Source organism: Chaetodon trifascialis, chromosome 19 (genome assembly GCF_039877785.1).
Source record: "Chaetodon trifascialis isolate fChaTrf1 chromosome 19, fChaTrf1.hap1, whole genome shotgun sequence".
Lineage (NCBI taxonomy): Eukaryota > Metazoa > Chordata > Actinopteri > Chaetodontiformes > Chaetodontidae > Chaetodon > Chaetodon trifascialis.
Window position 1 is genome coordinate 20746120 of NC_092074.1, and position 26872 is coordinate 20772991.

General features: G+C 44.7%; 3 protein-coding genes across 4 annotated transcripts in view; 2 read left to right on the forward strand and 1 right to left on the reverse strand.

Moving 5' to 3' along the window:
* Nucleotides 1–26872, forward strand: part of txlnba (taxilin beta a) — a 356647-nt gene that overhangs the window by 219919 nt on the left and 109856 nt on the right. The gene's annotated exons all lie outside the window — the stretch shown is intronic.
* gje1a (gap junction protein epsilon 1a) lies at nucleotides 978–3964 on the reverse strand. The gene is made up of 4 exons (XM_070986686.1): nucleotides 3926–3964; nucleotides 2969–3151; nucleotides 2125–2322; nucleotides 978–1175 (listed from the first exon to the last, which is right to left on the reverse strand). Exons 1-4 carry the CDS (start codon nucleotides 3962–3964, stop codon nucleotides 978–980), a joined length of 618 nt encoding a protein of 205 aa, XP_070842787.1.
* Nucleotides 10067–26872, forward strand: part of nmbr (neuromedin B receptor) — a 33433-nt gene continuing 16627 nt past the window's right edge. The window contains exons 1-2 of the mRNA XM_070987642.1: nucleotides 10067–10732; nucleotides 26326–26467. Of these exons, the coding sequence (XP_070843743.1) occupies nucleotides 10305–10732; nucleotides 26326–26467 (570 nt within the window). The 5' untranslated portion in view covers nucleotides 10067–10304. The remainder of the gene's footprint in view (nucleotides 10733–26325; nucleotides 26468–26872) is intronic.

A 26872-nucleotide genomic window follows, 5' to 3' on the forward strand; every position in this document is an offset into this window, starting at 1 on the left:
GGCACCTGAAATTCACTTGCCCATGGGTAAAGTTACTGGATCACAGTTTCTCAAGATATGACATAAGTGAGAATCCATTGCCAGCTCTATAGTCTGCCTGTCATATTTGATCAGCACCTGGAGGACAAGCTAAACTATAGTGTTCCTCTGCACTTTTATACACAATAATGTATAATTATTTGCATTGTTTGCTGTTATTACATGAAATGAAGACTTTATGCCTTTAAATCAAAACTGAAACTTTAGAAATCTCCTGAAAAAGAGCTGTTTAGGTCCATTGTTGGAACTCTACGAGTGAAGTCCAGAGAAGATGCATCAAGTTGGTTTGATGAATCTTGATGTATTTAGCGCACACCAGAACCTTAAGCAAAAATGTGTGCAGCTAATGCTTCCAAGGTGTTTTTTCCGTAAGAGTATCAGATCTGAGGTATAACTCCAAGAACAGCATTTTAAGGACCCTCAGACTGTTATGGGCCACCAAGTTTGTGACAAACTAGGCTTACTTTGTGCTGTAATTTGACCATGGCCACAGGTTTTAGGAGCACCCTGAAGTTGATACCTGTCTTTCAGCCATCTTGTGGAAAATAAGAAAACCAGAAATTGTTCTATCCCATTCCCCAACAGTTCAGAGGCAGAGGTACATGTTCTCCGGCCAACACGTCCATACCGCACCATTGGACACAGCCAGTACAGACCCACTGATATCTGAAATACAGCTAGGGATGATCACTCTATAGCTAAGGGCAAAAAACACCTAGAGAATATTTCAGACTTGCCAGCTATGACACTGTCGCACATTTTCAAATTTCTTGGTGCAACTGACTCACGATGGACCACAGGTGAGGTTTTGCTCTTACGTTAGCTTCCTGTTTCATAAAAGTCCAGTAGTAGCTAACCAAGAGCCTGATAAAAACTGGCAGAAAGAGTGTCATATATTTTCATCCTTAGTCATTTTATGTGTGCTTGTGTTGTATGTGTCATTGGTTGCTGAGATAGCCAAGCCGTCGGCAGAGTATCTCGAATATCTCAGCAATGCAGAGAAGTATGGTGATCACAGTGAAGGTGTACATGGCACTGAGGAAGATGGTTTTCTCAAAGTGTTCGGGCACCATGCACTTAGTCACGTTAAAGGCCTTTTCCAAAGCACTGGCATCACACATGTACAGTGGGTGGACCTGGGGGAAAAGGAGAAACATGAGATGATAATACTTTCATGACTGCCTGAACTTCCAGGCCCTGAAAATACAATCCTTAAATGTCTCGATGTACGATTTATACTGATGGCACTGTGGTCAGTAATATTCTCAGCCTTATTATTCAATGATACTCTAGATGGTTCTGAGTTCTTGCTAACAGTACCTAGCATGTACTAGGCAAGACCACCAATTAAAGAAGAGCCAAGGCGGAATCTTGATGAACTTCTCCTGGTGCCTCATGCACAAAGGCACTCTTGTTTTGTAATAAAGTTTTGTCCTGGGTAATTGAGGACAATAATGTCATGGTCATGTTCCAGCAACCATTTTGAAATGCTAAGAGCTTTTGTCATCTCGGACACCATCCAGCTGGCAGATTGACACCAGGTCAGGGTGGATGCATGGATTCATGGTGGACCCTACCAACAGCACCCTTAAATCCACCTCTTTGGATGACTAACTGAATGTTGTATTGGTACTATGTCTTTCCTCATTTCTGTCTGATGTTCTGATGTCTCTTAGCGGAGTGTGTCAAAACTTTACACATAGGATTTGTGCACAACTTTGCAGAGAGACTGGCCATAGGGCAAGGAAGAACGTCCTTGGATATTGGGCAAGGAAGAACTTCCTATCTTTTGGTACGGAATCAGGCTATCTTTACAACTGCAAGGATTTTTCTTCAAATGGTGGCTTGCTACAATAGTTGTGATTCAACGACAGCAAGGATGTCCCCTATTCCTTTTTCTTTACAGGTGTTCCGGGTATGAAGAATTGGGAAAGGGACACTTGGCACCTGGGATATGCTGGAGATCAGCAGCTCCTGGTTGACCATTACCCTGAGGGTCAACTTGAAAATGGCTGGATGCATAGCCGTGACATGGACATGCACTCTATTGAGTTAGTCAAATTTGAAAGAAAGAAATTTACAGACCTGGAATCCAAAGAGGTGGCTTTGTAGCCAGAAGGCAATAACTTCAAGAATGATGCGTAGAAGAACAGAAATTATGTAGAAGACGGTGTAGATGGGTCGTTCCAGGATCTCTTCCTGGTCAATGTTCTTACAGGCTGCGTAGAGGTGGAACACCGCCCCAGGAACTAGAACTGTAACCAGCTGTAATGCCCAAAACACCTGGAGAGAGCAGAAAGAAGGAAAGGGATGAGTGACAAAAGCCAAGGGAAGTAGACAATAGGGTATAGAATGGAGGAGTCCTGAAATATATAATAGAAGAAAGAAGAAAATATTCAGTGGAGTGGATGAGTGAAGGAAGAAAGTTCTGGGGTTGGAGGGATAAAAGGAAAGAAAAGAGGTTGAGCAGGGAGAGACGGAACAAGAATAAGAAAGGGAAAAGAATATTTGTACATTCATTTTTCATCACTTGACACACCAGTTTTAAACTGGTCATCCAGATAATGCAGGTATGAGGTATTTGTGTCATTGGTAACTGTGGCTGGCAGGAACCCAGTTGAGTTCAATGACTGCTGCAATCTTTCACCTCTCCTAAATTGCATTTTCTACCAATATAGAAAAACCATCGTGCTGAACACAACCTGCGACTGCAAATATTTTTGTTTGACTGGACACATTACGGTTTGTCCGTAAAGTTTGTCCTTCACTCCTGTGTTTTTCTAGTGGACAAACTTTGTAATTGCATCACTGCATCTAAATTACCTCAAACAAGTTTTTTGCAGTTCTGTATTACAATGTGTTTTGTCATGTATTCACCAGCAATTCGGGCATATCATTTAATCACACCTTTTGTTTAGTTTAGCCCTACCTGAGGGGTTATCGGTCTGAACTGGTTGTAGCAGTACAGGTTGAGTTCTCGGCGATCAGGGTCACAGCTGAAGTGTAGCGCCTCATTTCCGTAGACGGCGAAGCCAAGAACGCCCAGGAAGAACATCCGCACCGAGCCGAAGAACAAGGTGTGGAACTGGCCTATCACCGTAGGAGGCCTGAGCTGGAACACACACACACACGCACACACACACACACACACACACACACACACACACACACACACACAGGTAAGCATAAGCCCAATTGTACAATGCAACATACATGCACATTAATGTTGGCATGGATGCACCCAGACAGGGACACACACAACAGCACTCAGATGCGCGCACACACACACACACACACACACACACACACACACACAGAAAAGCATTATATAACGTCCACAGACATGCACACACGTGTACAAACAAGTATTCACATTTTCAGCGCACAAACATGCGACACAAATGTGCACGCGTACACACACACACACACACACACACACACACACACACACAGACAAAGAGAAAATAGCTTTTGTCAGCCAGATAAATGCAGCTGCAACAGAGGCTCACTGAGGCCCTGAGCTCTGAAGGCTAAAACAAAACCCATTCAGAGGAAACATTTCCCATCTCTTCTCTCTACCTGCTCTGTTCTGACACTAACACTGAGCCAGAAAAAAGGCCCACATGACACTCCAACAAAGAAGAGAGCCCTTTGACTTACAAACATGTCACTCAGCTACATGGAGACGGAGGTAAAAGGGAGATGGATTAAAAAGCTGGGAATGAAAACAGATCATTGTGTTTTCATTTAAAGCCTCGAGAGGGATAATAATTCAGTGTCGCTCCTCTGTCACTGTCAAATCCTGAAAGGTAAAAAGTGCCAGTGAGGTGGGCCTGGTTGGAAGTAACAATAAAAGCCCCACAATCGGCCTTTGTGATCTACTTACGCATCCTTCATAGAAGTTTTTGATGTAGTTTAAAGACATGGTTTGCCTGTCGTTGTCCCCTCTTTAATTCCAGGGCTGCTCTGGGCCCTCATGGCCGGTTTGCTGCTGGCACCAGTTAAAGGCCACCAACAGTGGGGCTACAAAATCTCCAACTGACCCCTCTCCCTCTCTCTCTCTCTCTCTCTCTCTCTCTCTCTCTCTCTCTCTCTCTCTCTCTCTCTCTCTCTCTCTCTCTCTCCCTCTCTCTCTCCCTCTCTCTCTCTCTCTCTCTCGCTGCCCCGAAAGCCCATGTCAATGCATTTTTTTTTTTTGCCTTTTATCCCTCCATCAATTGACTCACTCAGTAGAAAAGGGACAACAGAGACAAGAGGGGCCAACAATGGCCTGGGGGGGCATGTGGTCCCTGTATTATAATCCCTATAGAACTATGTCAGCAAAAAAACAACCTCGTCACACACAATGCAGAGAGAGAGATGGCAAACAAAAATACAATGTGCCGACTGAGTAAAGGAGCTCAGCTGAACTTAATGGCTTTTTTTTTTCTTTTGGTTATTTTTTGTTATCTTAAAGATTTGGAGCTTTATTTTGAAAAACACCTGTTAAAATGGGCTAATTCTAATAAACTACTTATAGAAATATATTTCTGGTCATATATTTCTGCTCATTGAGTTAGTTTTGACACAAAGCTTACATTTTTGGTTTTGTGGAGTTTGTTTACGTGAACACATGACTAAACCACGATCAGGAAAATAACAAGTCAAAAACAAGAGTGATGACAACACACCCTGCACTGCAAATACTTCTGGAAGAGCATTGACGGAGCTGCTGTTGTCCCAAATACAGTCCCTTGGCGAGCTACGAGCGACCAGCCACCAACACAGAAAGAACCCCCGATCAAAATTCAAATTCCAAAAGCCAAAACTGGACAAAGTGAAATAAAATGGAAGTCCACACACCAACCGTAATCCTGGCGGCGTGTTGTTCATTCCCCCCTCTTTTTCCACTCAGGGATCCTAAACTCATGCCAGTTGCGGGACCTTGCGGGACAGGGAGCAGAGTCAAGCGAGACGGAATCAACGTGGGTCACTTCCGGTCACATATTTCAAAATAAACAAGCGCATGAAGGGGAACGCTTAAAAATGGAATCACTGAGAGATGACTATGATAACTGAGAGACACTAAGTAAAATGAGACGGAAAGAAATGATCCAGCTGTGTAGTATTAATGCTGGAAAAAATAAATAGGATGCACAGACTGTCATCACAGCCAGATTGAGTTTTTGATGCACACATCTGTCAAACCCTGTGTCAAACTGAAATCGATGAGCGTTCAAGTCATATTCACGCTGTAAAAATGTCTGCGAGCGGAACACTCGGTGTGGCAGCACGAGAAAGGCGTGTTCAAATCACATTATCATCTCGGTGGAGATTTTTCCACTATTATTTTGAAAGTACGACCCTAAAGCTTCCGGCATACGCCGTACGAATTATGCCGTGCTTGATACAACTTTGGCAGCCAACTTGTGCTGGCTCGTGCCACCTGTGCGCCCGGAACGGGAGGACCGCGTGCGTAAAAGCGCCTCGGCTCAGACTCCGGCTGTCAGAGGGAAGTGATGACGTCACAGACACGACACGACTGACAGATGTGATATGAGGTCATAGCTGTGGGAACATGGTGGGGATGGCGCAGTGGGTGTGAGTTAGCGGAGAGTTGTGGTGGTGGTGGTGGTGGTGGTGGTGGGGGCTACTGCAGGTTTTTGCACCCATTCAGACAGCAGAGCGTCAGCGGCGTCCAGCCCGGATGCGGATCATGACTCGTTCTGAAATTATTAATAATTATACAACACAAACATTTAATCCAGGCTCCGCAGAGGTGGCTCAGAGGAAAGCCACATTAATACAACGAACAAGTTATAAAATAAGTTGTGGCGGACTGTGGCGGACCTTGGCCCCCATCAGTTCATGAGAGGCTCTAATGTGCATTTAGGGCTGTTGCCCAGCGACAGCGCAGCAAAGAGTGGTGCAACTTTTCATCGTGTCTGCCGCCAGATGTTCAGCAACGTCTCCGTGCGCACGCGTGAGTGGTTTAAGACTGATATGAGCGCGCACATGCTGCTGTTTGCTGGCTTCTCTGCTCCTCCATGAAGAGGCCAGCGCTGAGGACGAGCTTCTGTCTTGTGAGGAGCAGTCTCGTTTCCAGGCTGCTTGTTGGCCAAACTCCATGGAGACATGGAGGCTGCGCGTGCAGGGTGGAGACGGCTTTTCGTTTACCGTGTTGCGGACAGTCTTCCTCCTGAATGCCGCTGGTGCTCGATGTTTTTTTTTTTTATTATTACTTTACTTTTGCAGATAGCTTCTTAATCTTTCCAAAAATGCAAAACCTTTCTAAATTCTCATCGTATGATAACTCTCAGCAAACATCACAGAATGTGAGCCCACTGATGTGAAACATTTGGCGGATCAGTAGATGCCATGAGCCATAAAGTCTAAAAAGACAGATTTCCAATTTCTCCCAAATTATGTATCTGAACTTACACCAGATTTCTGTGTTCAAAAATTACAGATTGCGTTTTTTAAAGTTAAGAACTTCATTATCAAATGTCCACGAGGAGCCATCGCTCGCTGTCAGGAAACCCTGCCATCTGTGACCAACAAGCAGAGACGCACTCGGCCTGGAAAAGTGAACTTCTAAGTGTGTTTGTGCCTCTCGAAGCGCCAGAATCACACGCTCCAGATGGCAACCTTGATCTTAAAACCTTCTGGTACGGAGACAAAAGTTTGAAATATGTAAGCAAGGAAAAAGTCGAGCTAAAAACCTCACGAATCATGTGATGAATCATAATTCATGATGATTACACTGTGAGCCTGCTCTGTCTCTGGCTCTTCAGAGGAGCTTAGTCACCAAAAAGCACTTTGGGAGGAATGAACTGACGCCAGAGCTGTTTCTGTGGGCCTTCATCCCTGAACCTGACACTGTTTCCCCTGTCGCTTTTCATCATGTGCATTCATCTCACACTCGACTGAAACAACTGGATCTGACGACGAAGGCCAGCGCTGACTGACTGAATGGAGCTTTCAGAAAACGCAGCACCAAACCAAAAGAAGTTACGTGGTTAAAAACGGGAGAGGATTAGAGAACAGGACGCATTTCTCAACACGAAACTAAAATTTGTTTGTATTTGTGGTTTTCTCCCCCTTTTTTTATTTCCCTCTACGTCCCTGATGGAGATGGAAACATAGAGGATTAGAGGATGCGCTCCTGGCGTGTTGGAGATGTGTAGGAAACCTGGACATTTAATGATATGGTGAATTAATCCACACAAACTAAACCGCTGGTTAAAAAAAAAACAAAAAAAAAACATGCAGGTGTTAGCAGAAGATAAGGCCATCAGTGTGTTTTATCCCACTCCTCGTGCTTGTTGTGGACTCCCGGATGTTTGTTAACTCTCATTCGTCGCCTACCTGCAGCTTCCTAAGCCCGATCACTGACAGGGTTTTGTGGGAGAATCTTAAAAATGCATCTTTCTGCAGGATCTGTCGGGAAGGTGTATCTGAAGAGAGGAAATCACATCATAAAGACCGCGTGAGGTCCCTCTGCTCGCTCGCTGACCTGTGAGTAGGAGTTTATCTCAGTGATGGCGTTTCTGTTAGTTATCACTTGCTGCTTCCCTACACTGCAACTGATCACTGCGACGTTAGTTTTTACGCTTTTGGACAAAAGAAGATCACGCTGAGAAGGTGCTGCGTTACAGCGCGAAGCAGGCAGGAGGCGCTGTTCTGTGAGGAAGTTTGGACGTCCTGTCAGGTTAGAGAATCCACTTCCAGCCGAGATCCAGGTGAAAATTTCAAGCAGGTCATGAGCACAGTTCTGGTGATTTGCTGCTTCCAGGTGCAAACTGCGTCCCAGCTTGTTAAATTTCTATGAGCTAACAGCATTTTAATAAATATGTTTCCACATCTGTCAGGTCCTGTATTCAACCTGCTACAGGCTGGCTTACAGTCCCTGAAACAACAGCAATAACAACAGGATAAAATATGATAAAAGTCTATATAAATGCATCCCAGCTTTGATATTTCTTACATGCAAATCACCAAAAGTGTCCTTACTGGAATGATAAAACACTGAACAGTTAAATCAACCAGTGACTGAGAAGACTATTGACGTTCACTCTCGTTTCTAACTGTGTCTGTCAGCTGTTTTCTGCTGTGCAGGTCTGGTTTATTAGAGCTGCTGTTGGAAACTGAATCGGACAGGAAGTGTGCTCCAAACTTAGAAGAGCTAAACGATGCTGAAAGTTTGGCCCGAGTCTGAGCTGAAACTTTAGTTTCTGACAGGCAGGAAGGAGCATGAACCTGATGAATGAGTGAACAGACACGCTGAACACACTGAACCACTGGAGATCTGGAGGTGGACGTCAGGTTTGGTGCGTTCATGCAGCATTTTTATGGTTATCTTCAAACACCGACAGCACTTAGTTCATGTTAGGCAAAGATTATTGTGATGACACCAGAATACTAGAAGAGACTCAGGTGCAAGGATCAATGAAAAACACAAACATCTGGCAGAGGATAAATGTTATAGCACAAGTGCAGGAAGGCTGAAAATCCAGTCTGCATGTAGACAATCTGGCCAACCAGGAACCGGATCACTGGGGCTGTATATACAGAGGAACTGATTGGCTGATTGAGCACAGGTGGAAAGAGAAACTGGCAGGAAACTGAACAATGACTGGAAGTAGAACATATCACAAAATAAAACAGGAAATGTAATCAACCAGAGTTCATGCACAACTTCACAATCGTAGTCTGTTTTCATACAGAATAAGTCAGCAGCAATCAGGATCTCACAGTCCTGCACTTCGTCCAGCACGGTGCATAAATGCAGCGTTTCATTCAGGCAACAACTAACAACAGATCAGTGGATATAAACAGGGCTGGGATGAGAGACAGTAGAGCGTACAGAGGGACCCGGAGCTGACGAAGTCCACGTGAAGCTGAAGTTCACTTTGCACCGTTAACATTAAAAAAATGAGAAAGCACACCTTCTGATTTCATCAATTTTTTACAGAGTGTCTAAAAGGACAAAGGAAGTATGTAATTAGAAGGAAACTATTATGGCTCATGGATAAAATAGAACCAACCCTGAATCTCTCTCTCTCTCTCTCTCTCTCTCTCTCTCTCTCTCTCTCTCTCTCTCTCTCTCTCACACACACACACACACACACACACACACACACACACACACACACACACACACACACACACACACACACACACACACCATTAATTTACCGGGAGAATTTGGACAGCGCTCATTTTTTCTCCACCAGCCTTCAGCCCTCTCTCTCTCTCTCTCTCTCTCTCTCTCTCTCCATCATTCCCACTGTCTCTCCTTCAGTCTCTAAGTTTCTTTCCCCCTCTCTCTTCTCGTCATTGTGCCCGTCTATCTCCCCCCTCTCCCCGAGGACGTGGACGCCTGGACACTGCAGCCACATGTGCGTCATGCTCATGAATGTGCTGCTCTAACAGGCTGCATCGCTCTGGTTTCTGTCTGTCCTCCACATGTTGAACTTGTGTTCAAACACACCATCAGTGAGGTGGAACACTGATGCCGGCTGACCAGGTCTGGCTGATCTGGTTCATCCCAGAGGTGATGGATGAGTGTGAGGGCAGGGCTCTCTGTGCAGACCAAGTATAGACCAAACTGTCCACATACTTTTGACCACATGCTGTATCCTCCAGCTCTTCCTCCTTATCTCTCCACCTCCTGTCTGATTTTTTTGTCTTTGGCATCCTGGCCTCCTTTTCTCCACCCTGTGGCACTTGTCTTTTTCTGACATTCTTTTATCCTATCTATCTATCTATCTATCTATCTATCTATCTATCTATCTATCTATCTATCTATCTATCTATCTATCTATCTATCTATCTATCTATCTATCTATCATATACTTTCTCCTTCCTCCTGCTCTCTCTCTCTCTCTCTCTCTCTCTCTCTCTCTCTCTCTCTCTCACACACACACACACACACACACACACACACACACACACACACACACACACGCTGAGAGAGAGAGAGAGAGTGGGGAGAGAGTCTCTGTTCCCGGTGTCAAAGTAATGCCTCGTTGTCTGTGCGAGCGTCAGTCGCCTCTCACTCTTCACTGTGGCACACGGTCAGATAAACAGCTCTCAGTCAGACACAGCAGGTAGAAAGTTTTTTTCTGTCTCTCGGCAGCTTGTGTCGGAGAAAAAAACCCCAGCTGCAGTTGCGTTTTTACGCGCGGCGCATCCCGTTGCGCGCCCGGCAGCGCGGACCGTCTGTCCCGTTCTTTCTCCTCTGTGGATTTTCGCGCTCCGCGCACAGAGAGCGCACCGCGGCCATGGACGACGAGTTCCTCTCCAACTTAACCCCGGTTCTGCCCGGAGACTCCGAGGCTCTGAGCCCCAACTCCACCGAGGAACCCGGCTGGTGGGTGTCCTCGGACAGCGGGGAGACGGTCCACTTCGTCGTGTGTTGCGTCATGACTTCGGTTTACATCCTGATCATCACCGTGGGTCTGCTGGGCAACATCACCCTGGTGAAGATCTTCATCACCAACAGCGCCATGCGGAGCGTGCCCAACATCTTCATCTCCAGCCTGGCGGCGGGGGACCTGCTGCTGCTGGTCACCTGCGTGCCGGTGGACGCTTTCCGCTACTTCTCCGAGGAGTGGGTGTTCGGCGAGGCGGCGTGCAAACTCATCCCCGTCATCCAGCTCACCTCGGTCGGCGTGTCCGTGTTCACGCTGACGGCGCTCAGCGCGGACAGGTAGGACTGATGGATCAGCGTATCCTCATGGTGTTATCTTACATTTCATGCATGTTGTTCTCAGATGACTTTTTAAGGCGCTTGTTATAATTTTCCTGCAGGTTGACACAGTGAAAACACAAGACATGCTTATATTACATGAACTGGGATATCTGTGTTAGTTTTCATATTTTTTTTGTCCATCTTATCTTTTACTTGATCTCTCAGTGAGCATTCTTTGATTAATAACTCTTATTATCAAAACCCAGCGACACTAAGTATCTGCACTTCTCAAAAAGTGACAAAATCCGTAGTTTTATCTCATATGATTCTAAATTATTGGGATCTTAAATGTCTGTGTGGTATAATGACTTACAATACATCGTTTTTTAATGTCTGGCAGTGATGGATATAAAACACATTTACTAATAAGTGTACTGCACAAATATGAGGGATTCCAGTGTTTCCATTTGCCACTTCAGTCTTATTCACTACAGTTCAAAGGGAAATATCGGTGCCTTTTACTTTACGTCATCATCATATGAAATGTGTTGCACTGTTGTAGATTAAACCACCTCAAGCTGTATGAAATAACTGAAATCAGCTCCATTTTGGCAATAGTGAAATAAAGCTTACATGATAGAATACATGATAGTGTAACAGTCAAAGGGGAGGATTGTACATCAAGTACTTTTACCTTTTTGCTTTAAGTATTTCTGTTCAAAGATTTTCACTGCAGGTCTGCACAGATCTGGAAGCTGCCTCCACCGCTGATCTCAGATTATTGTTTGCTAAACGTGCTGCAACCTGAATCGCCACTCATCATCAGTGTTGTAGAGATGCAACTTGTGGTTCTTTAATATTTGTAAAATTGTCATTAATGAGAGTTTCTGAGGTGCCAAGCTGTGAAGAAAACCTGTTGGTGTTCTTAGAAAAGAGTATCCTGCAAGAAGAAGCCATTCCACATGATAAATATGTTTACTTCTGATACTTTAAGTACATTTTGCTGATAATACTAGTACTAATACTGTAGGTATTTGTACTTTGGTAAAAGATCTGAGCACTTCTTCCACCAGAGGTTTTATTTTTTTAAATCATATAATATTCTTGGATTTCATTGCCCCTGTGTAGAGATCTTATCCAGCTTTGAGGTATTTTTAATCTCCATTTATTATCTGGAAGATTTGCGTCCTTCGTCCTCTCATCTCATCTCAGGGACGCCCGGTGGTCTCAGCAGGACTCTCTGCTCTGACTGCGATCATCAAGATAAACTGGACTGCAGCTGTTTGCACTCGCTGTAACTCCGTCGCCGAGCAGCGGCTGAATGGCTCCACACTAAAATCCAATGCACATTTTCTCACTGTGAGGAAATATTGGAGGGATGATTCCCGGCAGGTGAGGCACGCCGGGCAGCCTGTGTAGCTGTAGATTAGTTCAGGCTGCAGGTAAAGAAGACACTTACACTCAACTTGGAGCTGGATGCCAGCTTTAAAATGAGGAGCAGCAGCTGCAGCAGAGAGTGTGTATGTACCTACTGTACAGCATAATTACAGCTGCTTAAGCTAGTTTGAGGCAGGCATTGATTAGTTTTAGATAATGTCCATTCTGGTCTGAATGAAGAGGAGGAGGGTACAGAGATGATAAGGGAGTGAAGGAGCAGGAACAGAAAGGAAGACAACAGTGATGCAAAAGAAGGCTTGTCAGGATTACTGCAAAAATAAAATGGAGTAGAAAGAGATTATTGGAGGACATGCGTTCAAATTTTCATCCCGTTGCACTTCGAAAGATGAAAGAAGTCTGTTTGTGTGCACGCTTCTAAATTTATGAAGAGCAGTTTGAGTTTTAGATCTTGGGAATAAACATTTTTTAACGCAAGAGAGCAAATTCAACCTTCTAGGAACCAAGGACAGTTTTGTAAGATCAGTCATTTGAAACCATTAATCTGAGGACAGCGAGGACATTTTTGAAAAGTTGTGACAGTTTGCAAAGCCTTCACTTCTTCGCAGGCCTTTTAAGGGTTCATCCATGTTTTTATGGCTGAAATTGTAATGAGGTTCAGGTCGAGGCTAGAGACTGAGCGACGTCAATCACGGTCCTCACATGTTCAGAAATACAGCTCCCTCATATCACTGAACTGAAATATTTATAATCTCTGTCATGTTTAAAGATGTCTGTCCAACTCTGAGTCCAGCAGTCAATCACTCAGAGTTTTAACCCCTCTGTGTGTGTGTTGATGCACACAGTGAGTGTGTCCTCTCATAGAGACAGAGAGAGAGAGAGAGAGAGAGAGCAGACAGGACGAGCGAGAGGTGAGATGATTATGACGAGGAAAAATAGATGATGACAGAATGATGGAACTGAAAATCCAAAATGAGATATTGAGTCTGATAGAAAGGAGGAAAGAGTGCGGGCGGTTTTTCAATGAGATTCAGGAGGATCAGGGTTACCTTGATGCAGGTGGCTGCAGTGAAGCCGGCGGTCACATGTTAAACATCGGCTTCAGGAGCTCCGGGTGCAGCCGGCCGGCTTCGCTGAGCGGTGGCAGGGTGGAGAGAAGGGAGGCAGCCTTTTAAGTTTGAACAGATGGATGAGGATAATAGAGGGAAGAAAGTAAATATATGAATGACCAGAGGGCAGGAGGCAGACCCAGAGGATGAGCGAAAGAGGAGGAAAGTAAGAACACAGCAATACTCCAGTAAGTGGAACAGTGGAGATGATAGCGTCATGAGCGGTCGTCCAAATGAAGGATCAGTGGAATCATGATGTTCTGCCAACTGCCAAATCAAGTGTTGTAGTTTTCTAAACTTAGCCGCAGCAGACTTCGCTTGCCGTCAGGAGAATCTCTCCCCCAGCCTGCTCAGATACTGCAGAGCATGAATTTTACAGCATCGGTGCTGGACGCAGTGTCATCACTGGGCGTTTGCAGAATGGAGTCGTTGGTTTATGACATTCACTTCCCGGAACGACACGTCCCGGCTTCTCCTGTCTGTGCAGGACACCTGTTATGTTCTACGTCCCTCAACTGATGCACCACTGTGTGTTTACACACATCAAACACTTCTTTACTAACCAAATTTTAGGCATCGCTGTGCCAAACATGGCAAAACTGTTTTTGTAAGCAGAAGCTAGCAGCTGTTATATCTTTATGGGATCTTTGTACTGTTTTGAATATCCAGTCCCAGCCGAGCTCTTGTGTTAGGATTTATTGGACAAACGCAAACACTCTGAGTAAACACAGATCCCGGCTGAGGTGTTAGAAACTTTCCACAAATGCTTCACGTTGAAGGGGAAGTTTGATTCATCAATAACTAATGAAAACTACACGATCAGATTTACTGTGGTCGCGCTGCAGAAGCGTCACCTGGCTGTAAATCCTCTGATGTCCGTCCTCCGTCAGGTGAAGCCGCTGGTGTCCCAGCGCTTTAGAGCGCTTTTTTTATTTATGCCCTCAGAGGGGTTGAGGGGCTGACTCGGGCTCCAGATGGCAACAACTCACTGACACTCGACAAACACTCGAGATGGACAGAGGTTAATAATTTGCATACGAGCTGGCTGAATGTGTGTGTTCCCTCTCGGGTCTCTGTGTGTGATATCTGCTACCGTTGGCACCATGAAGGGTGTTGTTTCCTGTCTGCTCGTCATGCCGTTACTCCTGACCAGTGATCAGCCGTTGTCTGTACGCTGGAGGGAACCTAATCCTTCCTAACCAATGAAACACTCTGATGAAACGCTCCCTTAATTAGCAATTACCTGCCTAATTCTCTAGGATATATTTAGCCCTCTGTGTCGCTTCAGCTCACCTTCTTAAAATAAAGCAGGGAGCCGTGGTCCAGACTTGCTCTTTGCTTTAAATTCAAGGTCAGCTCTGTCGAGAAACTATACAAAAGCAGCAGCTCACAATCAGAGGGGAGAAAACAAGAAAATGCCAGAATGTGGTGGTGTTTTGGGACGTAAAGCAGAGCTGACAGCCGGATCTCCCTCAGGGCGACGCATGGACTAATGGGCTTCTGAGGTGAAATTCAATTTGCCTGCGCCATTTGCAAAGCAGAGCGCCATAACATCAATAAAACATACATGCAACACCGCCGGTGTGCATGAGAGAAATTTGGATTTTCAAATAACCGATAATCAGGTTAAAAAGTCAAATTAGCTTAAAACAACAAGAGCTTTCCCTTTTTTTCCACGACGCATCCACATGTGACAGTTGAACGTGTGAACAGCCTCCACTCTTCTGGTCTTAGTCTTTCTACCAGATGTTGAACCAAACAAGCATCAGTGAGGTAACAGTGATCACATCTGGCTCACAGTTGGTGTTCGGGTTCATCCAAAAGGTGTTGAGGTCAAGTTCTTCCACACAAATTATAGGTGAAACATCTGATGTTTATGAATCTGGTGATGATGTCGTAGAGCTGCGTAGGCCACAGAGGGAGGTCGGAGGTCGGGGTGGGTGTGAGACTGCTGCTCAATTCCAGTTCGAACAGACAAATGAACGGCCATCTTAACCATGACAGTGATTTGTAAACAGTCATTCTTGAGGATGATTACAAAAACGGGTTGCATTTTGTCATCCATGTGGAGGTTTTGTTGGCTTCATGCAGGGGGAGTTCTGTTGAAACAGGAAATGGACAAATGCAATGCGTTCCCAGAAGGTTGGATGAACAGTGTCGCCTAAAATATGATGCTTCAGGATTTCCCTCCATGGGAACAGACCTGGACCAAAGGTGGCAGATACTTTTACATGTACTTCCCTAAAAATGAAACTGTCCATACAGGTTGGATAACAGTCAGGACTTGAGTCGTGCTGAGTGACCGTCTGACTCACCCATTAGTCCTAATCGATGTGTCACGCCTTCTGGAGAAACGAGTACAGACTGAGCCCATCCTGTTTGGTTCTGCAACATGTTCAGCGGAGGCCCATCATGTGCATTTGGTGGTTTGCATGTGTAGAAGTTAATAGAAAATTGCAGAAATATATTTAAAAATTCAAACTGAGTCCCACCTTTGCTGGATGTAAAGATTCATTTTGAAACAAGCTCAGGAGAGCAGTGTGCGAGGAGTCCACGGGGGTCGCCCAGACGTGGCGAGCGGCGCTGTGACTGTTAATGTCTGAATGGGAAGTCATCTGACACGGATGACGTAGCCTTTGTGTGTTTGTGAAGTACACTTCCAGCAGCAGCTTCGACAGCTCCACGAGCTTCGGATGAATGATTGAATTTGAAATCCAACAGAATCTCCTTTTTAAGCACAGCTGACTGCAGAGGAAAGATGGAGCGACTGCAGTGGAGCTTGGGGGTGAGAGACTATTGAAACAGGGTGAGACAGAGAGAGAGAGAGAGGCTGAAAACAGGAGCAAGAAGCCAAGACTCTGGAACGGGAAGCAATGCAGAACAATACTTACATTATTAGCAGCTGTTAGCCTACAGGTGGACGGAGACAGAGGGTGTGAGGGACAGACGTCTGTCACAAGGACAGATTTTTAAGCTGCAGGCGACATTTCCATGCACAGTAATATCTGTTGTAACTTATCCTTATTTGCAAATATGATCAGTGCCTTACCTCTGTCTTTACTTTGGTCCAGACAGAAATATCCCAACCATTGAATTGAACATTCATTCATTCATTGGACATTGACGGTCCCACAGGATGACTTCTATGACTGATGATTCTCTGACTTTTCCACTACTGTCAGCAGATTGCTGTAACGTTTGGTTCAGACTTTCATGTTCCCCTCAGGATGAATTAGGCTGTGATGACTTTGGTCATCCTCTGACTTTTCATCATCAGTTTGTCCTTTAGTTTGTTTTATGACCAAATACCTGCAAAACTGATTCCCATCAGTCTCAACTGTATTTTGCGTTTAGGCCTAATTAGCTAATATTAGCCTGCTAGCATGCTAAGCTAAGTTGGCGAATATGCTAAACACTAAACCTGCCTAACATCAGCATGTTAGCGTGCTGTTGCTGCTTCAGCTCAAGTGCAGCCTTCCACAGCTGTAAGCATGTCGCGTCTTACAGTAAGCCTACAAAAAGAAGACAGCTCTGCGTTAAAAAACACCTTCCTTTGATCGCTTCGTATAAGGTTTTGTGTGCTATAATGTAGTTTTTCCTTTTAACATCCGCAAAAAAAGAATGTCAGTGTGTTGCTGCAGAGAGATCTGGACTGGATCAGGACACTCTTCAAGCTTAGCTTTAGCACAGTAAACAGTGCTGTACAGGAGTAGCTCACAGCGAGATGTCACAGAAACAAAAGAGAAGAACCTTTTTTAGAGGAAGCAGCTCTGTTTGCCTTGCTCACTGCTGCTGAAAACACTGTCTGATTCCAACATCCGACTTTGTTGCTAATTCCAATATTAATCAGAAAGCAGACAACAGCATTAAATCCTGGTTTTGATACTGAGGATGAGATGTTTGCACGGTGAGAAACCTGCTTATTCATGTTCATGTCTAGATGATTCTTTTTGCAGCACAGTGAGCAAATGAACTGCAGGGTCACAACATGCAGCAGCCAGCAGTTTTGATTAATGATATGACAACAAGTGTGTCCCTGCAGACCCTCAGCCTCAGGTGTTTAATGCTTCCTAGATCACCTGTAGGTAATGGGTGGGGGATTAGTGACTGACTCCTGAGGGCTGATGCTCATGTGATGACATACAGTATGTATCCGAAAGGCTCTGAAAATCACAGTCACTTTGAATTTTGAAAATCCGACAGAAGAGGAGCTCAGAGGTCGAAGCAGGGTCTGTATTTATCACAGCTACTGTAACTGGAAGAGTGACTGCAAACAAACTGAATGCCTGCTTTGATTCTATTGTTTGCACTTCTTATAAATGCAAAAACAGCAGAAAAAGAGGCGCAGCGTCGTTTCAAATGTTCAGATAACAGTCTGCTGTACGACTGCCCTGTTCTGAATTATACATGCTGCTTCCATTAACATATTACTCATTATGACCATTAATGTTGCCTCTGTGCTGCAGTCATCTATAATCTGCTCGTAACCAGTTTAAGAGACAATGAGAAGTTGGATAAATAGCTTTTGTTTCTAAGTTTGTGAGTCGAACCTTTCACAGTTTGGTAATTACGCTGGAACTGCCCAATAAAGAAAGAATAAATTGCACTGCACTGAAACAGATGCACTGTGTGTGTGTCTGAGACAGAGTGTGTGTGTGTGTGTGTGTGTGTGTGTGTGTGTGTGTGTGTGTGTGTGTGTGTGTGTGTGTGTGTGTGTGTGTGTGTGTGTGTGTGTGTGTGTGTGTGTGTGGGACATATGTCTGCTGACACGGTCACATTGTGGGGAATGGGCTTCTTTATGGGGACAAAATGCAAGTTGGAAATGATTGTTCAGTCTGTGTAAAGTCCCCAGAAGTGATGAAAAACCTAACTTGTGTGACTATTTGTATGTATTACTCCCATTATGGGGACATATATCTGTCTATTTGTCAATAAGATGATGAATTTGACAGTTAAAACTAGCTAATGTGCTAAATATGCATATAAAATAGAGAGCAGAAACAAAAGATGTGGTAAGGATTCATTAAACTCGGTGAATCCAGGTGATTAATCTCATGCACTAGAAACTAAAATGAGCCCAGCTGTCAGAGCCCAGACCTACCAACCATGTTTAACACCTTCATTGGTTTAACGTCGCGCTTCAAAGGTCCAGTGTGTGGTCCTTATCCTGGTGAAGACACCTTCAATGGACACGTATGACTTCAACATTTTTTTTTTAAATGTACGTCAAAACTTATGAGCTATCATTTTGGTGACTGTGCAAGATCTAAATTACAACATCCTCCACCTTAAACAACAAAGTATGTCTTTGTCACTGTCCTCCGGCACAAAACGACTTGGGGACAGATCATCGTCGAAGGAAACTTTGACTGTCACTGGGGAGCAGGAAGCTAGCAGTGGTCTCCCATGTCAAAGTCTGACGTTTCGTCCATCCATCCTGACTGTGTCCCTCTGTGGACTCTGTGGATCTTTAACAGAATCATAATTTTTCTTCTTTTGTCACTTGAACAAAAACTGTTGTCGTTGCAGGGCAATGTCCTCTGAAGACCCACAGCAGCAATTCAGATGGCTAAATGAACGACTTGTTTTTATTTCCTGGCTCTGGTGTCCGAGTGCGACATGAGTGGAGGCTGCAGAGCTCAGAGCTCCTCTTCCAGCTTTGTGTCCAGTTTGTTTACCAATAGACAGCGTCATCGTCCGCCTAAAACGCTTTGATATCAGCTTGTTAATGGAAACTCATTTCCTCATGCCACAGCTGAGGGCAACGATCTGGCTCTGTATCTGACCCTGCTGGCCCCTAATGAGCCCCTAACGAGACTAGAGGCCACTAATGGGCCCATAACGACTCCTAACTTGCCTGAAGGTCCTTGACAAGCATAACAAGCTTAATGGATGATTAGCATAATGATTGGAGTGGCTACCGGTGCCCCAATCACTTCCTATCAAGATGATGCACACAAACACCCTTTTCAGCTGAATATGTCCACAGCTGACTGCTGCTGGGTGCTTTCTGTAATGAGGCGGTACGCCAGAAAACTCAATACAGACATGAGAAAACGTGGAAAAGAAAGATCCGACACTGAAATGGATGATTTTTGGCATCACCGCCTCTAACTGTCAATACCAAACTGTAAATTGATTCATCTTTTTCAGCAACCTCTTGCAATCTTGGGGTCTGTTACAACTGCTAGATACAATTACAATACAATCACGTTTTATGTTTTTGAATTTTACTTGACGATCACTTGACGATCACTGCACTAGACTTTACTTTTTGTTGCGTCATTTCAACACCTGCTGAGCCATCATCATCTCTCACACTCAGTGTTGATGAGGCTCTGGCTCTCATTGGACGTCTCATGGGTCCAGCTGTGTTAATGACAAATGACCAGACTGTCAATACTCACAACAACGAGTAATCCTGTAACCTCAGCACTCCCCCAGCGACAGGTGATGGCCTCCAGCCGGTTTCAATTTCAGTTCAACTTCAAGACCAACATTGACCTGTTTTGACACTTTTATGCAGTTTCATCTTGAAGACACCCACTGGAGTGCAAAGATCCACCAAAATACAGCTTTCATACCAGTTTGAGTATGGGAACACCACCAATATCAATCAGAAGGCAGAGCTGTCCTTCTGTCTGCCAAAACCACTTCAGTCGTTGTGATGTCTTGTTGAGAGACTGACTGTCAGATCACCAACTTTATCGAGCACCCAGCACAGACATCAAGGATCTGAGATCCTGCTGACAAGAGAGCAAAATATTGCTGCAGGCCTGTGGGACGGGTTTGTGTGATGAAGAACTGGAAGGACAAAGGAATCAAACCTGAAGTGGAAAGGAAGAAAGGATTTCTTACCTGCTTTGTTTGTGGAATCGATTTTTCTTTCAGCTTTCTGCCGCTAAACATTGAGGAAGAAAATATACCGCTCTGCTTTATGGAGTGATGGTCAAGTCTGTAAAAACTCCGACAAAGGGTTTTAATAGCAGAAGATGGCTTGTTCTTGAAGGTAAAGGGTGGGATAAAGGATGTCAAAGATCAAATGAGAAAGACAGAAACTGAGGCAAAAACAAGGATGGAGAAGAGAGTGGAGAAGTGGGATGAGGAGGAGAGGTCATTAAACTATAAAAGGAGAGTTGTAGAGAGCAGAAAAGTGATTGAACAGGACAAGACTGGAGCTAAAGAGCGATCAATGGAAAGGCCAAAGCAGAGAGACGGCGAAAAGCAAGGACATCAAGTTTTGCCTATCACAGTCTGGGCTCTGACTGGAGCAGCTCCTGCGAGCCAAAAACGAAAAAACATGGCTGTCAATCATATTTGTTTTCATGTGTAGCTTGTCACACAGTTCACCCTGTTGATGAACTTGACGTTTTTCTTCTCTTGTCCCAGTTTCAGTTGAGATTTTCCTCCTGTTCCTTTATTTCTATTATGTCAAAACAAAAAACAGAGATCGCCTAAACTAAGCCCAGAGGAGCTTCAGCATTCCTGGAAAGCAGCTACACTGGGACACGGTGCCGTCTCTCTGTCTCTGTGTCCACAGGTTGATGCATGACTCAGCCTCAGGGTTACATCAAAGCGGCCGCTGAGTCAAGACAATTACTTTCTCCACATCCTCCAAGTGTTGTCGGCCTTCTGAGCTGCGGTTATGGCTCGGTGACAAAGCCTTTCTTTAATCAGTTTAGGTTTGCACCATATTGGTAGCTCTGGTAACAGATGCTGATGCTGCTGGGTGGGCCCATGCGAGCAACATGTGCAGCTCTGCAAATCAAGCCAACACAGCTTCAGAAAGCTCAACAGGACATGTAACCCGTCTCCTCCGCTGTATCTGCTGTGATTCATGATCAAACCTAAACTCATGTTCACACCAAATCATTTCAAACCTCAGCAGCCGTTTCAGCCTCGGCAGATGAAACCGACAGACTCTAACTGTCTCTTCAGCGCTTCTGAGACTCGTTTATCTCAACAGTAACATCTGGCATGAGAGGAGAACCCATATTTTTCAAAAGGCAGTTCAGCTACGCAGAACAGTTTTGAGTTGTGTTTTGATGTTGCTGCTGGGCATTTTCACTAAAGGTTTGCCCTGAAGAAAGGTGAGTAAAGCGCATCAAATATATTTTAGCTGCGGAGGGATGATAGTTGCAAGTTTTTTGCAGGGCTGGTAGAACAGCCTAACAGCGATTATTTGAGTCAGTTTGGCAATTAAACTTTTTGTATCCACGAAACCCTGCCTTTCAGAGCCCAATCTCGACCGACTGCTTCAACATCATGAAATGCCTGGAAGAACAGCTCCTGAATACCTTCCCCTCAGCTGTCAGACGACTGCTGGACCCCACCAGCTGGCCTACAGGGCCGAACAAGGGATGGAGGATGCTGTGGCATGTCCCCTCATCTCCCCCCTCCAACACAAGGAATCGCCTGCAAGTTCTCCGCATTCGCTTTTGGTTAACTCAGCTCCGTCCTCAACACAGTTCAAGACCCCCAGGTGATCAAGAAAATTCATCACCTCAGCATCTGCCCACTCCTCTTCCACTGGATTCACAACTTCCTCAACAACAGACCACAGGCTGTTACACGGGCACGATCAGCTGCCATCACCGACCCTCGAACCGCTGAGGGTTTCTGACCTTCGTCCCTTCCTTTACTCCCTCGACACAAAATGACTGTCAGCCCTCACCCGTCTCCACATACTTCAAATACTCTGTCGACGTTGCCATTTTTGGGCTACTCAATGAAAATAAATCTGCAACAGCCTACGAAAACTCCATGTCTCACTTCACACAATGGTGGACTGATGACTGCCTGCAGGACAAACGAAAGAACTGCTCATTAGCACATCAAATGCATCTCACACGGGACTGAACCCCACCATCACCATGGCCAGATGTCTCAGACTCAGTTTTCCCAGTAAAGACTCCATGTCCTCTGTAAACTCAAAGCACTCTCTGTCGCCTCCTGTAGTTGCTTTACAAAAGCACCAAAGCGCACACCAAATGATTTCAAACCTCAGCACCAATTTCAGCCTCAACAGATTAAACTGAGCTTGGTTCAAACCGTCTCTTCAGCACTTCTGAGACCAATTTATCTCAACAGTAATGGCTGCATAAGAGGAGAACCCATATTTTTGAAATGGCAGTTCAGTTACGCTGGTATTTGGTATTTCTGCTGGGCGTTTTCACTAAAGGTTTCCCCCAAAGAAAGTAGACTTAAGTGCATCAAATATATTTTAGCCGCAGAGGGATGATGGTTAATGTTCTGACATTACGTGATTATTTCTGTCACTCCGTCATTTCAGCTTTTTGTACCCACAAAACCCTGCCTTTCAGGACCCAGGTGCTTCCCTGCCTCTTCACCACGTTAACCATCCCAAACAAAAACTGACTTACTGCTATCTTCGGCCTTCCCGCTCCCACACTACCAGCCATCACACACCCAGCACTCGCTGTAGCAAATGACGCTGATCATCCCCTCAATCATCAGGCCACATTACTGCCACCGGGGCGTGGATACAGGACCAGAAAATGGAGGAGAGCTCACTTCAACGCATTCTCACTGCCAGCTCGTTACATACAGACGCTTGGTCGGGACCACTTGGCATCAGGTTTTAGTGCAAAGTACCGCCCCACCCTCCTCAATAGGTGGACTTTTCTAGCTTTTGTACTGCATCGTTTGACGCACTGGGAGTGAGAACGGGCTACTATGCATCCTTGAAAAATGACACTAAAGGGGCATCTAGTGCCTTAAAAAGTGACACCAAGGGGTCCTGAGCAAGCATCCATTTGTGATTAGTAGGTCAGGGAATGAGTGTTGCTTCAGCAGGTATTTTGCATCCATTGCAGCATTGATCAAACTGCCTCACTGACAATGTTGTGTGCTACGATACATGAATTCACAAGTGTTTGTGGAGACTCTGCTGTGTCTGTGTCTGTGTGTTCCTGTGCTGAATTAGCCATGAAAGCAAATCTGTGTGATGTCTGTAATGAGAGACTCAGCGGGACTCGACCTAACCATTGTGTGTGTTTGAATGTGGAGACCAGAACTGATCCACCGAGCTTTGTCCCCAATCCTGCTGCTCTGCAGGTGAAAGCACAATACTGGGAAGCCGTGCGTGCGCCCAGCAACTCCGTGCCGCGAGTCTGAATGCATGAATGATCGTGAAGGTTTGACCTTTATTTGAATAAATGAAGGTGTAGAAAACATTCAAGTAGATATGAATCCAACAGGTATGATAAGCAGAAGGTGTTCACAGCCGAACGCTTTTCAGTCTTTTTTTTGGTCTTTTGATAAATCTTGGCGATACATGCTCAAGGTCTGACTTTGTGTTTCTGCGCTGTGTTCATCGCCCTCTGAATCACTCTGTATAATCACACAGTGGAGGTTGATATATGACTATATGTGTATGTACACACACTCACACACACACACACACACACACACACACACACACACACACACACACACACACGCAGTCCCCAGCCATTTCACCTGCACACACTTTATTTACTACTTTTCTCCAGTTTTTCCTGTGTAGGATCACTGCATATCTGAATGAGAGCTTCTCACTCTAGACTTTTAGCAGAAGCAAATGAGATAAACAAAAACAAAAACAAAACAGCAACAACAATGAAAACAGTGGAGAACTTTGATTGCAAAGATGTGTATACCTAATTAATGCTAAATTTAAGGAGTTGGGTCACTGGAGAAGGAGCACACGTACAAACAGGAGGAAAAAGTGCATTTGTTGGGGACTAGTTTCAGCGGCGGATTAATCCACATTTGGTGCTCGAGTGAGCAGAAAATAAGCTGTGAGTCAAAATAAACTGCAGTGTGTGTGTGTGTGTGTGTGTGTGTGTGTGTGTGTGTGTGTGTGTGTGTGTTCATGGTAATGAAGGCGCATCTCAATCAGTGCAACAGTGAGGCTCATTGATGTCTTTCTGGACATCACTGAGGTTTGTTGGAGGGAAGGACAACTTTAATGAGTGTCATGCAGATCAAAACCACATTTTTATGCAAATATACCTGCAGTCAGTGAGACAGGAGGGTTTTTTCTTTCTTTTCAGAGTTTATTGGAGTCATTCAATGTGCTACCATAGAGTAGGACCTGCTCTCATTATAAATCCATCAACAGGTCTTTTAACACAAAATCTAACAGCAGCCAAAACAAAGTTATTTGTAATTTGTAATGATCCAACAAGCGCGATCGCTCAGTTACTTGGATAACTTCGCTGAGAAGAAACTGCTTTTTTACACTTAATCTGCTCGAGCGTTGGGAGGGTCACAAACCGCAGAACTGAGACAGTGATTTATTTCATTTGAAGGGCATGCACCATCATTCTGAACGTTCGGACAGATGCAGACGGACGATACCGACCCTGGAACTGAGGTAGACAATGCAGCTTTGCATTGAAAAATACCTCCTGAGGGACTGTCCCTGAAGGTCATCCTGTCCATCACTGCCCACCCTGAACTGATGCTGTGATGAGTTTTGTTGTTTCGGGTGCATTTAGTTATTTTGAAGGTCTGTTTTGCCTGGTTTGGTCTCTTGGTTCCAATGAAGGAGAATCTTGATATTTAAGATAACATTATTCTCCACACAGATCCCCGATCTCAACGCCTCGCACCACCTCTGACTGTGAACTTGCTCATACATGTTGTCCAGACTTTGTCCATTTTGACAGTCTTACCGCCTGAGAAACACACATACACATCCATCACTGACTCCGCCTGGACTTAATGTGCCAGCCTTTACTGCCTGGGGACAAAACAAAAACTCATATCTCCTACATGACATAAATAATCAACGAATCATTACATCAATAAAACATGAAGCGAGGTCCAACACAGCGATGTTAGATTTATGGGCGAGGGGTGTATGACAGAGAGTGAGATGCAGGCAAATGAGACCGAATGAAACACTGGGCTGAGCTCGCCGTGATCCTGCATGTAACTCGCTGAATACGATACGGCAGCTATCTGACGGAACACAAGTGCATGATGTCCTGATGGAAATAACAAGGTCCAGTCATGAAAGCAGCTCTGGAAGCAGTCAGAGTTACTTAAACACAGTTTAACATCCTGACAGTCTAATGCAAGCATCACCAGGATGAAAGAGGGCTCGATATCACATTTATACACAGACGATGCTGCAGTATCAAATAACTTCTTTTTCTGTATATCTTTATTTAACCAGGTCTCATTTATCTGTCTTTTCTCCTGCACAAGACACCATATGAAGGAATGCAGAATCAAATATAGATTAGAATAGAAAACAGGCATACATAAGATAAATAATAAAGTCATAAAACAAATGATTAAGCGTCACATCGTCCTGGCAGATAGTATGGGAAGTTAAAAATGCCAAAAACTGCAGTTCCTCAAATGGCCACTTGAGGCTGACTCCCAAAGCTCCCAGCTAACCGGTGGGATTTCCTTTTTTGTGTTAGGCTGCTGCAGCTTCTCATGAACGAACAATGAGCCTGGAGCCGCTAATGCTGTCAGAAGAAAACCAAAATGATTACTGGATGATTTATGTTTGGTTTCAGCCCCGAAAACCTGAAGAGGGGCTCGTTTCATAATGGTTTTGACATTTTTTTTAGTGTGGATATTCGCAGTGGCAGCCTTTTGAAGTCTAATTCAATCTGTTTATTCATAGATCCATGTTGAAATCTGGCCAAAATATCTGTGTGTGTGCTGCAGAATAAGAAAGTGTGCTGTTGTTGTGACAGGAAGCTTGTTGAAGCTGCAGTCCTCAGCATCACACAAAGAAGAAGTTAAAGTCCAACACAGAGGAAGCTAGTGCACCTTATTAGCTGTGTTGCACTGCTCTCTTTTGTATAATCCTGCTCTGATAGAGTGTAAGCTTCTCCATTAAAGAGGTTTTTTAGGTTTTCTCTTGAATAAATGTGTGAACTTGATGTCCTGTCAGTGACAGAGCTGTTTGACTGGTGTTTTCCTGGTCGGCTAGCATGTTAGCAGTTAGCTCACCCGGAATCAAAGTCTTGCCCCTTTTTCTCCTCTGGTCTGTTTTTGGATTCGACATTTGGACTTAGTTCAGAGTGCTGTTTTGTTATTTGACGCTGAACTGATGTTTTTCTTGTCTGTCTCCATCAGGTATAAGGCGATCGTGAACCCGATGGACATCCAGACGTCCAGCGCCGTCTTCTGGACCTGTCTGAAAGCTGTGTCTATCTGGCTGCTGTCTGTCCTGCTGGCTGTCCCCGAGGCCATTTTCTCACAAGTTGTCTCCATGCAGGTAAAATAAAGACACTGACAATACAACAAATACACTGCTACGACCAACACCACCTAAACTGATGTAGCAAAGCTCTCTTGAAGACTGGCAGACTTGAACCCTGGCCCTTAACTATGAATAGCTTGGAGTTATCTGACGTTTTTGATGCTATCATTATGTTTTCCTTCTTCAAATTTTAGAGGAATCATGTATGTTGTATGTTGTGTGATCACACGGTGAAAAAACCTTTGTGTCATGTCACTTGCCCAATCAGGATCTTCCATGTCATCTCCAAAGCCGACAATAGCCATTGAGAGCCCATGTTTAAAGGAAGGGCCTCGCTCTCTTCTTTTGAGTAAATACTGAGCCAGTTGCAACCATTTGTGGCTTTTTGTATAGCCAGTGAAATTCAGAAGACAAGGATGC